At 38.8% G+C, this 20807-nt stretch overlaps 1 protein-coding gene across 10 annotated transcripts in view; it reads left to right on the top strand.

Annotated features, from left to right (window-relative positions):
* Positions 1–20807, top strand: part of ST3GAL3 (ST3 beta-galactoside alpha-2,3-sialyltransferase 3) — a 174714-nt gene that overhangs the window by 34121 nt on the left and 119786 nt on the right. For 5 of the 10 annotated variants that reach the window (XM_040072438.1, XM_040072440.2, XM_040072437.2 and 2 more), the window contains 3 exons: positions 2608–2655; positions 4422–4556; positions 11949–11991. In XM_040072438.1, the coding sequence (XP_039928372.1) occupies positions 2608–2655; positions 4422–4556; positions 11949–11991 (226 nt within the window). Of the gene's footprint in view, positions 1–2607; positions 2656–4421; positions 4557–9285; positions 9350–11948; positions 11992–20807 lie in introns of those variants that run through there. The other 5 variants (XM_040072441.2, XM_040072447.2, XM_040072446.2 and 2 more) reach the window with 4 other exon arrangements.

Below are 20807 nucleotides of genomic sequence, written 5' to 3'. Positions count from 1 at the left end.
AGAGCACGCTCTGCGGCTTGGGGAAAGGCACTGGGCACGGACAGAGCTGCCGCTTTGTCTCAGCAAAAAAGACCCCCTAGAAAGTCAGGAGGATTTTGAACTGAGAGATGACTGGAAGAGATTTAAAACTAGAAGCAAAGTAACTTTTCTTCTTATGTTTGTGGAAGCAGAGCTCAGTGTATTTGCAAGTAAATCTGGCTTGCTTCAAAGAAATGCTTGTCCCTGTCATCTTCTGACAGAAGTAACCTGTAGCTCTGAATTTGGATGTGAGTAGCTATTTGGGTAGAAGAAAGGTGACATGTTATTATCTTCTCAGTTTTCTTCAGGTTTATAGTTTCTTTGCTTTTGGAGTGCAAATACCAGAAATAAACACAGTGTTTTAATAAAGATCCATGCTTTGTGAAATTACTTCTGGAGGTCGAGGGGGAGTTGACTATAATACAGGTTATTTGCGGTGAATTTGATTAGTTGAAAGTAATAGTAGCATGAAGGACCACATTGGAAAAGGAGCTGTTAATCTCCTTGTAAATTGTTTTTTTTAATATGAGGAAGAGAATGTTCTCAGTTAAGGGACTGAAAAATTATACTATTTTTGTGGGTTGCGATAATGTTATTAATTTGGTGCTTGCAGTGCTTTTCAGCCATTCTTAGATAAGTCCTAATATTTCATGTGCAATGTTTGACCACAAAGTATATTTCAGAAAAATTAACAGCTTTTAAATTTGACATTAACTACCAAACAGTACTTTATGTTGATAAAAATCTCAACAGTTTTTTTAAAGTAGAACCCCACACAGATACTTTAAAATTGATGGCAAATGCAGTTAATGCAGTTAAAATGAATTAAACTCTTGGCTATTTAGAATAATATAGTGATGTCTGAATTTTATTCCCAAAAGAGGAAATACAGTTGTTAAGTCCAGATGGATTTTTATTTTTGTTGGAGTAAGTTTTGAGACTAGTAATATCTTCTTTTTAATTTTTTTAGTGTTACTACCATAGTGCTGGATCCAAGGCAGCACAGACCTTCTTCTTCTAAATTCTTTTAAACCCAGTCAAATTAACAGTCTTTTAATAAAACAACAGTGTTTATTTTGAAAATTAGCAGTTTCTTATGTATTTTTAGGAGCTGGAAAATAAGCACCAGGATAATGTCAAATATATAGAAGCCAAGGGCTCAGTCCTGTGTTATTTTCGGCTCTAACATGGTAACTGCCAGTGCCTGTGATTGTAGCCTGCCTAAATTTCAAGTGATGTAGGAGGAGGTTACACTTTTTTCAGCAGGCTAAGTCTTCTTGTGCTTGAGCTTTTTGCCTTGCACTGAGGGCTTGCACCTTGGCAGCCTTTGTGGTGCTGCAAAGGTTGTGTGATGAACTGGTCACATCTGAAACCTGAGTGACAAAGAGAAATGTCAAAGAATTCAGTCTATTCATTTAGATGAAGATGAAAGGCGGTTCAGCGGTTGCTGTGTCAGTTTAGAGCTTCTCAGGCCGTGAAATTATTTTGTGTTTTGCCCATTGGCAATTTATCTCTAAATTCTCACCCCAATTCTGCTCCACTGGTAGGGAATTTGGTAGTCTTTCTCCTTCAGTTAGGATTTCCATGAAAATAGATGGCAAACCAGGAGGCTTACTATCAAAATAAATCTTGGCTTGTCTCAAATAAACATAAAGCTGGGGGAAGGTCCCATTATTGAGCATGATACCATAATACAATTCCACTTGGAACAGCATATCGAATTACTACTGGTAATTTTGTGAACAGATTCTAGGCTGGAAGGGTGGTATATGAGGAAAAGGAATGATTAATAAAGGGGTCTGGATCATGGGGTGAGCTGAGTGCAGGCAGGCAGTAAGGGTTTCTATGTGGCCAAATGTCAAGTTGCATATATAAAAACTAGGATCTTTAAACCACAGTGAAGCAAAGGGTGCCCCATTGTATGGAACAGTGACTAAAAGTGTCAGGCATTAACTGGGGAGCAAGAGTTGTCACTGGAGTCATGGCTAAAAGCATGGTTGTGATTCCCAGATAGAAAAATAAAAGGGTATCAAGTAGAGAGGTTATATTTTCTTGAAGCTTGGCACATGTACTGCCTACAGAGCAAAGGTGAAAAGATATTGATGAATTGGAATGCATTGAGTTGAAAGCCACTATTGTGAGTAAAGGTGTGGGAAACCTGGTGAGCATGGAGTGCAAAGAGCACAAAGTGCTTGGCTTAGCAAACCGTGTCAGGAAAGAACTGATCATAACAGGGAACATCCTTAAGTGGGGAAAAAATATTGGTATTTACATTTGACAAGAAAAAACTCTCTAGGCCAGCAGTCAAAGCATGTTTGGATTCATTTGGCCAAGCTTATTAGGCATAAAATGAAATGATTTTCAATGAATTGTAGCTACTTCATTGGTTAACGGCACTGTGATTATTGCATACTCCATTGTTCTGCCTTTGCTAGGTGCCTGTTGTTATGTCTGGTTGGTGAAGAAGTTGTTCTGCTTCCTGGCAGAAGGGAGCACAAAGAATTGCTTAAGCAAAATAAGAAAAAAGTGTTACAGCAAGAAATGGTGCTGAAGAAAAGGGGAAAATGAACTTGTACTCTTGTGTTACAGATTCAGTGGTTCTTTCCTTTGACTCCGTTGGACATACAATAGGCTCAGGTACAACATTGCCTTCTTCTCTATCTCCCACCTCATGACAAGGCTTCTACTTAACTTGACATGGTAGCCATGTTGGGAGGCAGGATACCGAGTCAGACTTCTGTGGGAATCAGCCATCTAGCCAAAGGGTAAATAGGTCCCTTCCTAAGTGCAGTGGGAGTTTTAAGAGCCTTAGTACAACACAAGGATTAAACGGCGGGTTTCTTCCCTTACCCAGTGAGGAAAGGACCTGGCCACGTGTTGATGATGCAGTTTGTGCTTCTCTTCTCATGTGAAAAACATTAAGATGATGTCACCCACCAGCTGAAGAAAAACTGTTTCATGCTCCTAGGATAGTTTCCCAGCTAAACAAACAGTTGAGTTATTTGGGGAAAGACATTAGGAATGCTTCCAGGAAGGAGAAGGCGAAAGAGTCGTAACTAAACCAATAGGGCTGGAAATTTTTTTTTTTTTTTTGGGTGGAGATTGACCAGCATTATCGAACCCCTGGGCAAATCCTTCCCAATCTCATTTCCTTTGGAATGTAAATGTGACCTACAATTTAACTGAACCAGAAATCAAAAATTCTTTTGTGTTGTGGGCACTTCACTAGGTCTCCGTTTGGCTGTGTGTAATGTGAAAGCTGCAGCCAAGGCACGCCATAGTGAGCATGGTACTTGATGAAATTCAGTTTACAGTGTGTATATAATGATATATGAAGTGCAAGGAAAAGGCTAAGAATTGCTCTTATAACTTTAAACCCCTTAATACTTAAAAGATGGGGATATTTCTTGTCTTCCACAAAAGACAAAACCTTTGCTTAGATATATTTTATTTTATCTTGCTTGCCAGCCTTTCCTCTTAGATCAATAGGGGGAACATGCTGCCTTCCAACATAGCACCTGTCTTCTGCCTGCACAGTTTGAAAGAGAGTCTGCTACCTGACACTAACATCGAAGCTTGAACACATACCTGATTTACTAACCCCTGAACTAGTGGTAGTAACTTGCTTTGTTTAAAACACCTCAAACTTTTTCTACTCTCCCTGTATCTCCTCTAAAACTTATGTCTGGAAACAGGTCATTCTTAGTGCATGATCTGATGTGGGAGTATCTTTAGGGTGCCTAAAGGATAACTTGTTTGTGTGGGGGGGAAGAAACCCTCTATTAGTTCTCTCTTACTAATTAATATATCATAACTGAAGTGTGTTGCTGCCTGCCTCCTGTATTGGGTGGTGGTCTCTTCAGTCTGCAGAAGTAGGGAGGAAGTTGCATAGGTTTGAGATACCCTTGCTTGAATTTTAATCGCAGAGTTTGTATATATGGAGTTAACCATAAATGTTTACCAATAGGAAAATAAACTTATTGATGAAAACAGTTCAACTACTCTATGTCTTTTGGAGATCTGTTAATATGGAGGGTAGAGACAGGCTCATGTGAACCATTGGACTGCCTGGGTCTGTTTTAAAAGCACTGGTCTATGTTCTGCTTGCGTTTTAAAACTCAAGCTTGGATTGGTTAGGAATTGAGACAGTAAGACTTGATCTTTTGTAAACCCTTTCACTGCGACAAGACCGACTTCCTTAATTGAAGAAATGTGAAAAAACCTCATATATTTGAGAAGGGAGGCTCAGAAATGTCCAAGAAAGCTGTATGTTTATTGCTCATGTTTAGTACTTTGCACTTACTGTGCTGCAAACTTCGCCTTGCTCTGAACTGGTATGTGTAATAAGATGTCAAGATGTGTGATGTCTGTCCAACTGAGGGATAGCTTTCCTTGTTGAACAGGAAGGAGAGAGAGAAAAACTGTGGCTATTGTGCTTCCGCTGTCCATCCCATCTCACCTTGCTCCAGACCCAGGAAAAGACAGAGCCCAGAAAGAACCCACAGAAACCATGGCAGCTCCAGGTCCAGCCATTCCCAGTAGGTGATGTTTCAGCTAAAGTTATATGCTTTGAAACATAAAATTATATATACTTTTTTCTTTATTAGTCAAAACCAGCTGAGAATAATAGTTTCCCTGCTAAGATCTCATGCTGCTTAAGACTGGTACTTACATTTGCATATTAAACAGCTTAGAAGTGCTCTTTGGTACTTGTTAATCATTCCATGTGAAGGGCAATGTCTTGTTGCAGCTTCTTCATCATACTTGAACTGACTGTTTGTCCTTATCTTGGCTTTCCCCTTAACTGTCCCACATGCAAGTTGCAGTTTTCAGAAATGCTGGAGATCTGTCCTTATGCAACTCAGATTAATGACTCTGTATGTTTTTCTGGATAAACTTTCTGAACTGAATGTTCAGAAGTTCATCTGGCTATGGAGCTTTAATGTAATGCTTCATAGGAGATTATTGGGTAGAGGACATGCAAGTCAAATGTGCTTTGAGTGAGGCTGAACCATGAGGTTCTGCTGTGGTGCAGCCTTCACAAGTCCAGATGTTTTTATAATTCTCTTCATGGCTGTCTCTTCCATTGAAAGATAAAGCTTGAGCAGCTGAGATAAGTGTTTGATGTGATGTCTAGGCCAGTGTTTCAGCTGAAGCCAGAGGAAGGGTGTCATGCTCTGAAGTAGGGGAAACAATCAGGACACAGGGTGTTTGAAAAGCCCTAGATTTCATTCACTTGGCATAGACAGCTAGTGCTCCTTTTATTTTTTTTTCTTTCCTCTCTAGTTGCTTTGTTTTACTTTGTTGCTACCAAATCAAACATTGAACCTTGAAAGTTAGATTTATACCCTGCTATTTTTGTTCAAGACTTTTTCCTACCTCCTGTGTCTGACAGCAAGCTAAATTTTTCTCCTCTAAGCCTTGGACAGGAGTGCACTGGATGTGCAAGTTTACCAGATGCTACTGTGCTTGCTGAAAACACTGAATACCTTTGGGCTGTAGGCTTATGCTCTTGTTAGACATGTTTGATTGCAGTATGGCCACTGATTCATAGCAGATGTTCTCACTGCAGGCTTAAAAGGTGCTAGTTCCAACATTACAAGCAACCAAGTGTTATCTAGGTCTTGCTCAAGTTGTTTGCATGTATTAAGTCTTCTGGATTTCTAAACTTTGGTTTAGAGTAGTGTATCTGCTGCAGCTCATGTGCTTGTGAAAGTCCACATGTAAGACCACGCTTCCAAATGCTGAGTTCACACTGATAGTGGAGTAATCATCTGAGAATTTAAATCTCTGCTTATTTAGGAGTTTGCTGTTAGTGATTCCTTAAGTCAAAGTCCATAACCATATTGGGAGAAGCTGTGAGAACTATGAAGGAAACTTTCTCTGTTTCATTCAGCTGCTGAAGATGCTCAGATTAACATTTTGTGAAGGATGAGAATAACTCTGTGTCTGTCCTACCAAATACAACTCGAGAGAATTTGGTGACTACTTGCCTACATTATGGATGGGGAGTGGTATGGATGGAGGCCAGGAAAAGAAATGCTACTGAATGAGGTATCAAATGGTTAGAGTAGTGATAGGTTCCTAGCGTAAGAGAAAAACATTGGTGACTTGCAGGAGATTCCTTGCTGTTTATTTGATTTCTCAATGATACTCTGATAGTACAGATGTCTACAGTTGCAAACTCTGGTATTTTCTGGGTTTTCAGGTCAGTGGTAGTTAACTTTAGATGTTCTTAGTTTGAGGAAAATAACTTTAATTGATGTTTGGAGCTGTTGTGGTTCTAGTGTGTTGGGGTTTTTCACCCAAATTGGATTCCTGTCTTAGCACTATGTGATAATGATGTGAAAGGAGAGATGAACTAACTATGCTAGATATTTCTCCTTCCTGTAAGGCAGAAAGAAAAAAGGGAAATATGTGTATTTTCTCTGCTGGTTTTAGTGGCTTTTTTCTGCAAAAATGCTTTTCCCTTTTCATTTTTGATTAATGAAGTTTTACTTCATTCTTTATTTTTCTGAGTGTAGACTGTGGGAGCTGCTTGAATCTTTGCCAGTGACTGTCATGAAGTAGTTTCATAGTCCTTATGTGACTTTGCCAGCATGTTCAGTGTCATCATCTGTCTTCTTATTAATGCTGTATTCCTCCAGTTGAAAATACAGCTGTGAATGAGTTGAGGTGCAAATGTCAAGAAGTGGGTTAATGAACGCCTCAAATTAAAAGTATTTCAATCTGATTTTTCTCTCTCATGTGATACCTCTCTGCATCAAATCAGCACATCCTGTAAGTCACTAAAAGCCAATATAGATTACTGTTTTGTTAATTTTGTTCTTGACTTTTATTAGGAAATACAATACAGTTTATAGTATAAAAAGTATGTTGGGAGACTGTAGGGCAGCATTAACTCAATCTGCCAAGTGGACTCATGGCAGTAAATGGAACAACTGTTTAGCAAAGGCTGTAGTCTGTCTTGAAGTGGATGACTTCCTGGGAAAAGCAAAAGGGCATATGCAGATCATAGGAGGAAATTTTTCATCTTCCTACTGGAGTCTTTCCAAACTCAGCTTAAAGCAGCCGGTTGCTTTTCTACCATTGGAGGTTGCTATAGTTTTATTAGGATGTGTAGATGTAGATTGGTGAGGTAAGCTTCTGGTGCTGGGTTGCAAGGGCTGAGCACTTAGCCTCACAGGTGTCACTTCTGCTTCTTCTGTATACTGTTACAGAGCAGGGAAAGGCACCAGGGACTGGGCTTTGCCTTACCAGTTTTCTTGGTGTTTTCCTTGATGTCACTCGGCAACATAGAGAAAAAGGTTGGTAAATGCATATGCAAAAGAGTAAGTGGGGGTGAGGAGGAAACCGAAACACAGACCATGCAGGACTGTGCTAGAAGCTTGGGTGGCCTCAGCTTTACCACTTCTGAACTTGCATTTGCAGTCTTTTTTATTCCCTGGTTATTTAAATGGAAGATAATGCTTTCATCAGTGAATTCCATCACTGAAGAGGTTAAAGTGAAAATCCTAAGGAAAGGATGCAACATGAAGTCTTTGTTTATCCAGTACTTCGATTGTTGCTCAGTAATCCTGACTGGTATTTTTTTAACCCTGAAATAAAAGCTTTCTTTTGTCCTTTTCAGTTGATCCATTTAACATGACTTCTTTTCATTAATTCTTTCTTGTCTCTCGCGTTCTAGCAGAATTATTTTACATCGGCTGAACTTTTATAACTGTCCATATGTGTTTTCTCAGTGCGAGGTGAATGTGATGTGTTTGGCCTTTTGCATTGCAGAGGAAGTCATTTTACCTGTGGCCTTTGCTGCAGATGTAGAACTTGCATGTGAGCACTGACCAAGGCTTGGCTCAGTTGGATCCTCAGTTCTGCAGAGACCAAACTGCACTGGACAGGATGAAATGTATCAGGGTGGTCTGAGCATCCTTGATAGACTTCTGTCTCTTGAGACTCATACTGATTTCTTTGACAAGCATGAACATTTTGAATAAAACAGCAAAATGGAATCTTCTGCCTTCCCTTCTGTACTTGCAATTACCAATTAAACACAGAGCTAGAACTGTGTTCTAGCTATAGCTGTCTTGAAAAAAAAAAGTTCAAATTTCTATTTCTGCTGGCAAAGTTATTTGTACTGTGCTTCTAAGTAGCTGGCTGCTAAGAGGGTTAGTACTCAAGTCATCAGTGAAATTGGTAGTTTGAAGGATAGAACCACTATGCCAAGTTAATTCCTGGATTGTTGATTTCAGATTAGTAGCATAAGGGGAAAATTTTGTCCATTTTTGTATAGCTATATTGGCTGCAGATGCAAAAGGCAACTTGAATACTTACTAGATACCGTACACTGGGCTTTGGCTTCCTGGGTGGTCTGCATGGAGTTTTCAGACATGAGACAATGCATCTCTCACTTGCAGCCTGGTAGCTGGATTTCTGTTGGATTCTTTGGAGGAATTTCCATGCTAATGCCAACATTGAATTTGGCACAGGATTTGCATAATTTATAGAAATTGCTATGCTTGGCTCTATTCTGTTCATGTAATCCCAATTACATGCTTTATTATGAAATTGTTGTCAGTTCTTAGATTCTTATTCAGTTCTGATCTTCCTGGAAATCTGGAAACGCATTTTGTTTTTGACCTAAGATGACCTCTTGTTCTTATGGGGCACAATGAAACTTCATTTCCCATGTTTGTTCATTTCTGTGCCTCTGTGCACTGCTGTACCACGTTACCACCTGAGATCTGTAGCTCCTTAGCACAAGTGACTGTGATCTTTAGATTGACTTGTGCTTTTCTAATAATGTTACTTTTATCTTTCCGGGGCCCTTCAGTCTTCTGTGGACTGATAATATAAAGCCTTGTTCAGAATACTCCATGATGTTCTTCCAGGGGATGCAAACTAAGTTTTTTATTACCTTTACTCATTTCTTGCTTTAAAAACAGATCCTGTGCCACGCAGCCATAGAGGTGTCTTGTCTGGAAATTGGTGGGTCAGACATGGCCTGGGCTTGATCAGACCTTCCAACATGCTTAAATGTGAAGGGAGTTCTGCAGACAACCTGTGAGTGGCTCTGCATTGTCCTTCAGTGCAGAGACCCCCGAATGATTGGGGTGCTGGGCGAGAGTCATCACGATGATGTTGGTGGAGGCCAACATCAAACCACAGTTAACATGGCCAGCTGGTCCAAGCTGATTTTTGGTGGAGAAGCTGGAGTCTTTCTATCTTGTTCTCTCTAACTATTTTGTTCTGTTTTCTCTAATATTCCAGCACTTCTTTATCCCACTACATGAAAAAGAGGAGAAATATTTCTGTATATCAAGTGGTTAACCTGGTGAGTAAGGCTTTAAACTAAGGTTATGGGAGGAGGAGGCAACCTGTAAGGGCCCAGAGAGGTGGTGTGAGTGCCAAGGCAGGCTATTGCCACCTCTATTTTCCATGGAGGAGAGGGTAGGAATGAGATTGCCCCTTTCTTGAGCTCTGAGCTGTGTGATCAGTTCAGTTCCTCTCCTGTAATCATCACACCCTGACCAAACTGTGTTTTAGATTCAGTTGTACTTTGATTTAGTGTGTTTCATCTGTTTTCATCTTGTTTTAATTAAGATACATAACTCCAGACAAGGATTGCCTTTTCCTGCAGCTGGGCTCTGTGTGTTTGTCTTTTTTCAGATATTTGGGGCTTTATCTGTCTTTCGTGAATCCAGGCTGTTTCCAGCCGGCATGTGGGCTGTTGGCCCCTCTATTCATAGTGATACAGCTAAATGACACTGGAAGTCTGTAGCAAGACTCCAATTTTTGCTAAAAAGGAAGATAACTTAGAATCTGTAATTTTACAGAGTCCTAGTGTCTTTCCTGGGGGAGCAACATGTGATAGAGATTAATTTCTCAGCTAATAGTAATGCTGATTTCTGAAAGTGCCTGTGAGTGTGAGATGGCCCGTGGTGAGCACAGCATTCCTCTGCCTGCATTAGCTTTCACATCTCACACACCAGCAAGGGGAAGGGGCTTGGATGCTTCTGGTTTGATGTTACAGCCTGAAACTATAGTTACACCCTACTGAAAATCAAGGACGTACCAGTGCATCTGGTTTGAAATCAGAAATGTTTTGTTTCGTAATACTTTTTTTTGGAAAGTGCCTGTTGCAAGGTAGTTGACACGTAATTAAAGAAAAATAATTTGTATCTCTGTCATTAAAGATCGGTGAACATCAAAACTTGAAGCCTAGGGAAGGTGCAACACTTGTGACGAGCAGAAGATAAGTCTGGTGAAACGTTGCGATGGAGGTCTGCCCTTAGTGGTTAGCTCATGTCTGTGTTCTGGTGCTTTGGTTGCAAAACTAATTAATAGAAAGTCCAGGATGTTGTTGTAGTTATGATATATAAGAGATATATCTCTTATTGCATTTCCTCTTTTTGTATTTCCTGCTGGGAAGAGGGGAATGTTGGTTTGAACGAGATAAGACTGATGACAGATGGATCAGTGTCTGTAGAAGTTTTTAGAGAAAGAGTTACTTGAAAAAAAATCTTTGTTGCTGTTTGCTTAGTACAGATGTTGGGTTTGGGAGTCAGAAGGGTTAATAAAAATTGAAGGCATGTTTCTTTTTCCAGCATGGATAACTTCCTATGCACAATCCTACAAGTGGAGGAGGTGAGGTTGTACAGGACATAATTTCTTGTAGGAGGAATAAACCGGGGAGAAATTATGAGGAAAGCAGCACATGGGGGAAACAGAAGTGTCAGTGTGTGGAAAGTGGAGGAGAGATGCACAGGTGGAGTGGAGATGGTGGGTGGCACTCGGGCGCTGGCAGGGAACAGACTGTATGTGCCAATATCGAGCGTGCACGTGTTCTGCAGCTTCTGTTACCTAAGTGATGTCAAATAGAATACTTCCCTTGGCTCAGGAATTAAATCTTAATGGGATTGAAACCAATGGCACAGTTTACATTGACCTACCTGGTTCAGTCATTGTGCCTGAAGTATGTGTTTAGGCTTTGCTGTTCTGCTGCTAAATGAGAGTGTGAAAAGCTTGTGATCTTTGGAGGTAAACTACGGCACCAGAAATTCTAGGGATGTCTCATGAGAAAAGTAATCTTATATTTCCAATGAGCTTTTTCTAAAAGCTTATGAGATTTTTTTTCTTGTAGTTTCTTTTAATCTCTGATTGAGTTATCTTTTACTTCTCTGTGTTATTTTTTTATTGTGTAGCTGTGAGACCCAGGGGTCCTCAGTGTGAGGAGGCTCCTGAGTCTAACCCAGTGCAAGAAGAACACTGCACCTTTTTCTTGTATATTTCATGTGAATTCTAATAGTTTTATTTTTTTGTATCAAGTGTTTGATTTACAAGGTCACAATATATTCAGAGATGCTTAATGAAAAGCTCATTTTATACATGAGTTACAGACATTCTGAGTGATAGTTTTGTTTCTGTAGCTGATCTCTGTTCATGGCATAAACTAATTTTGCAGTTTCCTACTGAGCAACACCTGAACTTGAAGCATTTTTGCCACCATGAGTCACTTTCTCTTGAAGATGAGCTACTTGATTATGAAGTTGTGGGTTGGAATAGACAAGGAATGAAGAAAAATGTCAAAGCTCTACGCATCAGAACTTAGGAGGAATGTTTGTCATACAGTTCAGTGACCAAGCAGGAAAGCTTTGTTTATCACTGCATAAGTGTTTTCAGTAATAATTTCTTTTTATCACTCTGGATATCTTGATTAATTCTAGTGATTTCTAAATTAATGGTTACCCACGTGTTCTCTTGCTCTGGTATTTCCTGGAGATTGAGAAATGTTAATTTAGGAATACCTTGAAGTAACAATAATCTGTATTAACAGCTACTAAAAGGACTTCCTGCTGTTTCGTTTTGGGGCCTTTTGCAGAGGAGACTCTTGCAGCTTTTATGATACTGTGTCCTTTGCTTTTGTTTTCCAGAATATGACAAACTGGGCTTTCTCCTGAATCTGGACTCAAAATTGTAAGTAGAACAGTAGGATTCTTCTTCATTTCTGTAATTACAGCTTTCTGTTGTAAGCAGCTCCTATGCCACCTGTGCAGCTGGCTCACTAGATTCCACACTTCTACCTGGGACAGCCAAGTCCTGCAGCAACCTGGCAATTACAACTCCTTTCCTTGCACTAGGCTTTGCAGACCAGCTTGGATTGCGGTTCACTGGCATTAATTCCTTAATAACTGATCAAGAGACTATAAATATCCACTTGAAGCCACAACTGTCACTCTGCTCTAGATATCTTTCTCTTAATCTTCCAAATGAAAAATTAATTACAGGTGTGAAAGAAGGAATGTGAATCTATGATTTGCTGGGATGCTTAGGAGTCCATATTTCCTTTCTACTTGTTTCTTTAAAAATGGATACTAATATTTTTGTTGATAAAATAGAGCCTCAGTACAAGGCAGAGACCTCTGGCTATGTCAGAAGGAGGATGCAGTGGTGAAGGATAAAGATGCTTCTCATTCTTTTTGCCTTAAATCAGTCGAATTGAGCCTGGGTTGTGGAACACTAGAGGTCAGTAGCGACCCTGTTTCTGGGGTCAGGAACCTGAAGGAATTTCTTGGTGTTGGGAGCATAAACACTGCCAAAAACCTTCTGCTTAAAAGGGCCCAGAACCAATCTCGTGGCTTTGAATGACTTGAGAATACATTCCCTGCACAACATGCCATGTCAATATAAACCCCATTCTTAATGTTTTGAAGATATCATTGTACCTATAGGGCGGAACAATCCATTTTAGTGATGATGAGCAGCCAGTGAGATTCCATAATGGAATCAAAGTGTCCTAAGTGTGTTGGGAACTGCTTGTTGCAGGAGATAAGAGAGTCTCCAGGTAGGACCTTCTTTTGCAGAAGCAGCTGGGTACATAAACTCAATTATAGTAACATATGGCAAAAAGATTGCAGAATGTATATGAGAAAGAAGGAATATTATTTGTCTGTTTATTTTATTTCCCTCCAAAGGCTGTGTATCTCATTCAGTGTTCAGGAAGGATAGACTTGACTGCATTGAATAGCTCAAGGTGTCTTTCTGGTCTCATTCAACGTAGTGTTCTACACAGTTTTTGTTCCATGCTGTCTGGAACCCTCGCTGGTGACACAGTTTCTTTGTTAAATTTTCTGTGTTGGGACATCCTAGTGATTTAGAGACAATAGTGTGTGTACCCATACAACACTGTGGGATGAGATTCACATGATACATTACCTTCGATTTATACGTGTAGAAGTCAAAGCAAAGAGATTAATCCAAAATTGTCAAGTGAGTAAGTAACCTTTGAGTGAATGTCTGGGTGTTGGAGAAGGAAAAATGTTTTTTAAGTTTTTAACTAGACTGATTGGTTTTTTCCAGGCTATTTTTGTGTATTTTGTAATGTCCAATTTATTGAACACGCCTACTGACTGTCCACACACAGCTGGCATCCCCATCTGTGCTGCGTCCAAACCGCTGCTTCAGTCTTCCCCTTCCTTCTCCTTCTGCTTGCACTGTCCTTTTCATTTTGCTTTTAGCAAACCCCCTTGAGTCTTCCTTCCCCTCAGGCCTCTGTTCCATTGTTTTTTTCCCCTTCTTTGCTGACTTACCTATTTGATCACAGCTCTCCAAGGCATGGTCTGCTTTTTCTTATTCTTCACTATGAGGCCAAGTGAAGTTTTTACCTGCTAGAGGGCTTCCAGAACACCGATTTCTTTTGTTAAAACCTCCCCATTATAAAAACTTTCCATTATTTTGATTAAAGAAAGATTTTGTTGACTACTTAAAAATATATGTTTATATGGTACTCTAAATATGCATGTTTATTTTTCAAAGTCCTAAAGTTAGCTTCTAGAAAGACTTGTAACAAAATCAGCATGATTAAAATAAATACTATAAGTTAACTTAAGGAACAAAGAAAAACAAGTACCGTGTGTAGGTGAAATAACTTTTTTTTTCAACTGCAGCTTTATTAGGGTTTTTTGTTGTTTCTCTTTTCTTTTTCTTTTTCTTTTTCTTTTTCTTTTTCTTTTTCTTTTCTTTTCTTTTCTTTTCTTTTCTTTTCTTTTCTTTTCTTTTCTTTTCTTTTCTTTTCTTTTCTTTTCTTTTCTTTTCTTTTCTTTTCTTTTCTTTTCTTTTTTTATTTGTTTCTTCTGTAGAATTAAAGCTGATCCTGCTTTGAGAAGAGACCTGATGACCTGTAGACTTCACTTCTGGCCTGAATTATTCTGTTGGGGGTTTTTTGGTAGCTTTTTTTTGTGTGTGTGGTTTGTTTGTTTGTTATTATTATTATTACTACTAATACTACAGAAACTGGCTGAAAATACCATAAAGCATAAGAAATAAATTTGGAAAGAAAATGGCTGATAGCCTAGAGGACTTTGCTACCATTCTACAAGTTTACCTTTTGTGGTACCAAATTTATAAGTGAATTCAATGGAACCTAGTGGTTAAAAATACTTCCTGTGACTGAGCCAAGATGGTACCATCATAGAAACACTTTCTAGTTAAAAAAAAAAAAAAAAAAAAAAGGCTTAGAGTTGAAAGGGGTAATATGTTCTGCACTGATGACTTTATTGGCAGAAATAATTGAATTGTGTCTGTTGTGATATAATCATTTTGGTGGAATCTTGCCATAAATCACAGCTTAGTAGGGTTCACTTAGTTGACAGCATGTGAGAATCTTGTGTGATTTGAAGCACTTAGGGCAACAATTAGTTTTCTTTGGTTTTTATTTCCTTATTCTTTCGTTTGCTCAAAACCTGTTGCTGGCTTTGTCAGCCGATGTCATTGAAACTAATGACCCACAGGATGAACATTTTCTACAAAGGTAGATCTGCATTACACCTCGAGTGCTTGGACTTGTGTTTTGAATGTCATACAAAGGAAAACATTGACATAAATAAGTAGTAATGTATCCATTTGCCTTTGTTTCTTGAGTTTTTTTCATGCATTGCTACTTTAGTCCTCTACCCTGCAGACTTCCAGGGCCTGTTATTCAGATATAGTACAAAATGTAATGGTTTTGTTCTCCCTGGATTCATGGAGATGGTAATGAAACCAGATTTATTCACTTTGGAAGGAATTCTGTCAGAAGCACTTGAATAGTGCTTTCTGTGTGAGCTGTGTGTCTGATAAATGCCTTGCTGTAATTAGGGAGGCTGGCATGGACAGGAATCTCACCTGTAAGGGGGTGGCCAGTTTTAAAGGTGCTGTATGGATGCTTCATGGAAATGACAGGTTCTGACCAGTCTTGTTGGAAAGGAGAATATTAACACAGAAGATGCTTCCTTTCTGGTGCCTGTGCCTAGCAAAGCTCTTCTTTAGAAAGTCTAATAGCTTTTAAAGGGCAGGATGGTATCCAGGTGGGGGTTGTTAATGATGCACAGGGTGAATGGAAAGCTGAGGACTTCCATAGGCAAGGTAGTTTATGAATGAGTTGTTCCCTTAGTCAAAACAAGATATAAGTCTCCTCAGGACCAGGTTAGTGAAAAAGATCTGTTTCAACAGGAGTTTTTCTTTTAGTTATGTTTGTACTAATCATAACATCATCACCAGAATTAGAATATCGAAACAAAATATGCACTAAGTATAGAAACAGGCCAGTTGCATCTGTTTCTCCCTGCTAAAGAGTTTTCCCAAGCAGCAGAAACCTTTTTAAAACCTGTAAGGAAAACATCTGACATTTGCTGGTTGTGTAGAGAAAAACACTTATACGAAAACTATGATAGAACTCACAGATTTTAATTCTTGGGGGGGCAATAGTTCCTGAACAACTTAAGGCTATCAATCACATTAGTGACTCAGCCAGTGGATGACTAGGTGCCACCAAATGCCAAGATTTGCAGTCACTTTCTAACATCTGTGCTTGGCAAGGAGTTGCATGCTTTTGTTATTATTAAATATTTATATTGTAGTAGTTCTTTGAGACTGGCCAGGTCTTAGAAACAAGAGTCTCATTCACTACAAATTCTGAATCATTCTCCAAGCAGAATCTATGTTTGCATTGAATTAAATGAGATTTCCGAAGGAGGATCATGAACGTGGAGTTAATTATAGACTGTATTTAATGCTTATTGAGTGGGCCAAGCTGAAGGTTGTATGGCCATTCTTCTGTCTTAGTACTCTCTGAATGCATGGTTTAGTCACCTTTATGATTGCTCTGAGTCTGCCTTGGCAGATTGCAGGAGTAGATTCATTTGTGTTGAGCATATGAAAAGTTCCTTTTTTGTAACCCATATGATTTGGGGGCTTCGCTTGCATTGTTGCTCTCATGCTTCTGTGCCAGCTTTCCTTCCTGCTCTGCTGGTGTGTCATTTCCTCAGTGGGATGGAAGCTGTGACTGCTTCTGCCCCTCTTTCAAACTCATCCTTCAGAAACTACTTTCAAAGAGACTTCAGCAGATATATTGGGGATTTGATGCTTCTAAACAGAGAAAAGCTCCCCTTAGGGGCTTGGTAGATCTTTTCACCTGCCATAGTCAGTTCAAAACCTTGGATGTCAAAATCTCAGCTGATGAATGGTGGAAAAATCTTCCTAGGGTTTGATTTTGACTGGGGAAGAGCCACTCCCTCATAAAGTTTAACAAATGTTAAAAGATACACTTGAGTTTCATGGAATCATTTTGCACTTTAACAAAACAGGGGGTCTTAAAATTTTCTTTCAAAGCAGAATTAATATGTTAATTAATGGGAAAAAATGTTGTTGTCCTTCTCAGTTGGAAAAATCATTATAAGATCACTGTGGTTGATCACAATAACATAATATTAACATATTATATGAGTACACTGTTAACTATATGGTATCTATTTTATATTGGTATATATTTTATATTGTGTACTTTGGGAATCTTTAGGCAGAGCTTAAGTAAAAGAAGGAGTATTTTATCCAACGGACTTTGTGTTTTGCTAGACATTTTGTGATGTTGTGTATTCATATATTTCTTCATTATTATCAAATAGATTTGCGAGGTGCAACAAAGACTTTTTGAATATTCATGATGATTTCCACTTCATGTTGAAAAGAAAGGACAAAGAAATTGAGTCTTGGAGGGGGGGAGAAAGCCAGAAATAACAATCTTCAACCTGTAAACTCAAATGAAACTTGATCTAGACTTTGAAAAGACCGTAAAAGTGGAGGGAGTTTGGGCTAGGGAAATACACAGATTGAGTTACTTATGTTTGTTGAAATTTCTTTGCTTCAGAGCTTTAATAATGAAGGACTGAAACAGCCCCTTCCCCTCATTTTCTTTCTAGGCTGGGAGGTTCCTTTGAAACTGTTTGTGTCTTTGTGTGGTACTTTGCCATTAAACACTGTAAAAATAAGCAGTAAACGTGTTGGAATGCTGGACTTTCCCCATGCCTGGTGCTGTGGGATTTTTTTCTGTCCTGGCTTTTTTTTTTTTTTTTTTTTTTTTTTTTTCAATTTGTCTTTTTTGTATTCCTGAAATCCTGAATGAGGGACAAAAGAAAAGAAATGAGAAGTCCCAATGATGTCCTGTCCTGTCCAAGACTAAGAATGTCTCTCGCAGGCTAAATGAAAGGATTCTGACCATCACATGCAAGAGTCTCCTGATGCTTTTTCTGAAAGATTATTTAAAGGCTTAGCATGCTTTATGACACTGGTATTTTTCTGGCAATTGGTTATTTATTTCTCTTTCATTTCAGATTTTTAATTCATCTCCTTCTTCCTAATCTCTTCCATTCTGTATTAATTGTTTGAGCACTTGAAATAGTTAAGAACATTAACCCAAGCTATTTATAGCAATTCAGTTACCTGGCTGTTTGTTGTTCATCCATCGAACCTCTCCCACATTTGGGTGGGATCTAACTGCCATCCCTGTTTTTGTTTTGCTCTTCTTAGTTCATTTCAGTTTGTTTCAGTTCTGATCCTTTGGCATTCTGATAGGGATTTCTCATGTGAGTCTTCATTATGTAACTTTGGGATTCCTGTGTTAGACACAGTCTCAGTTGATGAAGAAGAAGATAAAAATTACAGAATTCAGAATTTCTGGCAGCTTAGATAGAATTGATTCATTGCTTGATTTGTTAAGTGCAAACAAAGTCAAAACCTTATGTTTGGTGCCTTTAAAAGGGCCAGTTTCCTGAAGCTGGAAGTAATTATGAATCAAACCATGTGGGAAAAGCATGTAAAGCAAGAAATATGAATGGCTGGGCATTGTTTAGAGCAGTTTAATACCATTTGCCCCAAAAGTTCAGTTTCATAAGAAAGAAATGCTCATGGAAAAAATAGTTTTATTGCAAGTATAAGGGGAGACAGTGATAATGTATTTATAGAAAAGGTAGCAGTGTGCAGTAAATGCAGAGTTTCATTCTACTTGGATGAGGGAAAAAATGCTCTCCTTAATTTCAAGCAGTAAATACTTAAGTTTATGTGCTTTAGAATTGGTATGTCTGGATAAGATTCTTGAAAGAATTTCTGAAGAAGTAACAGAGGACTTTTTGGACTACTAGAGATTATTAATAAATCTTCATACACTAGGGGTTCTCCATATCCTTGGCAAAAAGTTGAAGTAAAAATATTTTAAAAGCAAAAGGGATATTGTGCTTACTAAAAAGATGGGCTTATTCTTCATGTGAATATCTGTGGAGGTGCCTGCTATGTGTGAGATTGATTTCTTTCTTGGTATATTCATTGTAGGACTAAGTTTGTACATTTTGTGTTCTTCTAACCAGTCAGATGGGTTGCATAAAACTGGGAAATCTCAGTCCTTTTTTTCCCCCCTTTGTATGTGTAAGATGAAATGCTTACTTTGCTTGCAGCTCTTCACCACAGTAGCATTCACCTAATTAAATGTTTGGTAATTTGTTTTCCAGGAGTGGATATGGTTATGACGAGTTACAAGTTTCTACTATTGTTGTTCTACTACTGTTGTTTGTGCAAAAAGTTTTACAGTTGTTGCATTCCCAGAAGGCTAAATTTGCTTTAGTAGCAAAACTTCATTCAGGGAATATCTAATAGCTCATAAAAAGCTACACTTCATATTCTTCCTTCAGAAATCTGTTCTAAAACTCAGAGACAAAATATCTTCCTAGAAAGACCTTCTTGTTCCCTCAATGACTTACAAAAATTGACTGAATTGGACCATCTAAGCATTGGTTGTTTCCAAAACTTTAGTAAAAGAAATCAGAAATACTGCTAGATGTTCTGTGGGTTCATGGGTTTTGATAGGGAATTATGTTAAAACACTGGCATTCATCATTTCCTTCTTGATCTTGGTGTAAAGAGCAAAGCACCAGCACACATTTTGGAAGCAGGTGATTTGTTGCTGCCTGTATTGAATCAAAGCAGTTGTGAGCTTACCCTGAAACTGATGCAAGAGCTTCCTCTCTTGAAAATCCCGAAGATGTGTGTGTGATCACCAAGCATCAACTCTCCTGTGCCTGCCTGCAAGGCCAGCAATGTTCACCTCCAAAGGGAAGCTACTTCCCTTTTGTTCTCTTGGAAATGTTGTAGGGAACCCTCATCAGATGATCGAGTGGGAATCAAGTGTATTCCAGCAGGTGAACATTATACTGTTTATCAAGCCTCTGAACCTTGTCACTTACTCTGAGGAACACACTTGCTATGGTATCCAGACACAGCTCAGTTTCCAGCCCTTAATTTATAAGCTGGCTCTGAAGAGGTTTTGTAAATGGAGTGTATGGGAAGAATTTAGTCTGCTCAGTCTGCCTCTAATTTTGTCTTCTGCATTGCTATAATGTGACTAGAGACATCAAAGCTTTGCTGTCTGCCTCATTCTGCTAAGATTGCTATACATAAATTTTAGGAGTTTCTAGTAGGTCATCAAGGCAGGGAAGAGTTCAGTGGAACAAACACATACAGACTTCTTTCATGCTGAGGTAGGACAGTAAAACCAAGACATACTTTTAACAGCTGTGATTAGCATCTTTTAGGTAAGAAAACAATATCTTAATATGCTGCAAGAATGGAAGAAGCCTTATTGTGCTTGAGAAACTGTCTAGCAGCAGAGAGGGATGAAGGAGACTGAAGGAACCCTGTTAAATATAATCAAGGGGTATTTTATTTTACTTGTTCTCTTCCCACTCTTAAGACTGGAAACCTGATTGTAAGTTGTGATGAGTAAAGACCTCTTTATTTTAGTTGTTCTAGGACCAAAGGACAAAGTAATTTTTGTTTAGGTTGATAAATATAGGATATGCTTTTTCCTTCAGGCAGTATGATGTTGCTGCCAGCATCCTTGAGAAATCTGCACTGGAGAAGTACTCCAAAGGACCCCAGACCTGACTAGACCTGCAATAAACAAAACATGATGAAGGCTACTTTGCAGCAGGAAGGTTAATGGCAGCTGTGTCTGATGTGACATGTTGGGGAAAGAGTCATGTAGCAGTTGTTGCTGTAAGATGTTTTTGAGGTTATGGATGTTTGAATTAAATTATGAGGCTGAGATGAGGTTTTCTCTATTTGCTTTTGAGAAAACAAGGCAGTTAAATTAATTTTAATGAAATACTTTTGACTCTAACATTACACAGAAGCTCATGTAATTCTTTTCCACTTCACAGCAGAAATGAAAACAGGCAGAAATGCTACTGCTAGCTCTAGCTTGCAGCCCCACTCCTGCTCTAAGAAATGAGAATCAGGACCCCAAAGGGAGGGACAGAAAACTGAGAACATGTATGTGCTGTTCCTGCCTTGTCTGCCGTGCAATCTGTTCCAACTCATCAAAGAATAACCTGAAAAGCCAACAAACAGTGTTTTAAGTTTTCATATTGAATGTCTTTGGATAATTCTGGTTGATTTCAGACATTTTAATTCATACTTACAAACATCTT

The sequence above is a fragment of the Hirundo rustica genome, chromosome 9 (assembly GCF_015227805.2).
Source record: "Hirundo rustica isolate bHirRus1 chromosome 9, bHirRus1.pri.v3, whole genome shotgun sequence".
In the NCBI taxonomy this organism is placed as follows: domain Eukaryota; kingdom Metazoa; phylum Chordata; class Aves; order Passeriformes; family Hirundinidae; genus Hirundo; species Hirundo rustica.
The sequence above is the reverse complement of the archived record's forward strand: the minus strand, read 5'-3'. Positions and strand labels throughout refer to the sequence as shown.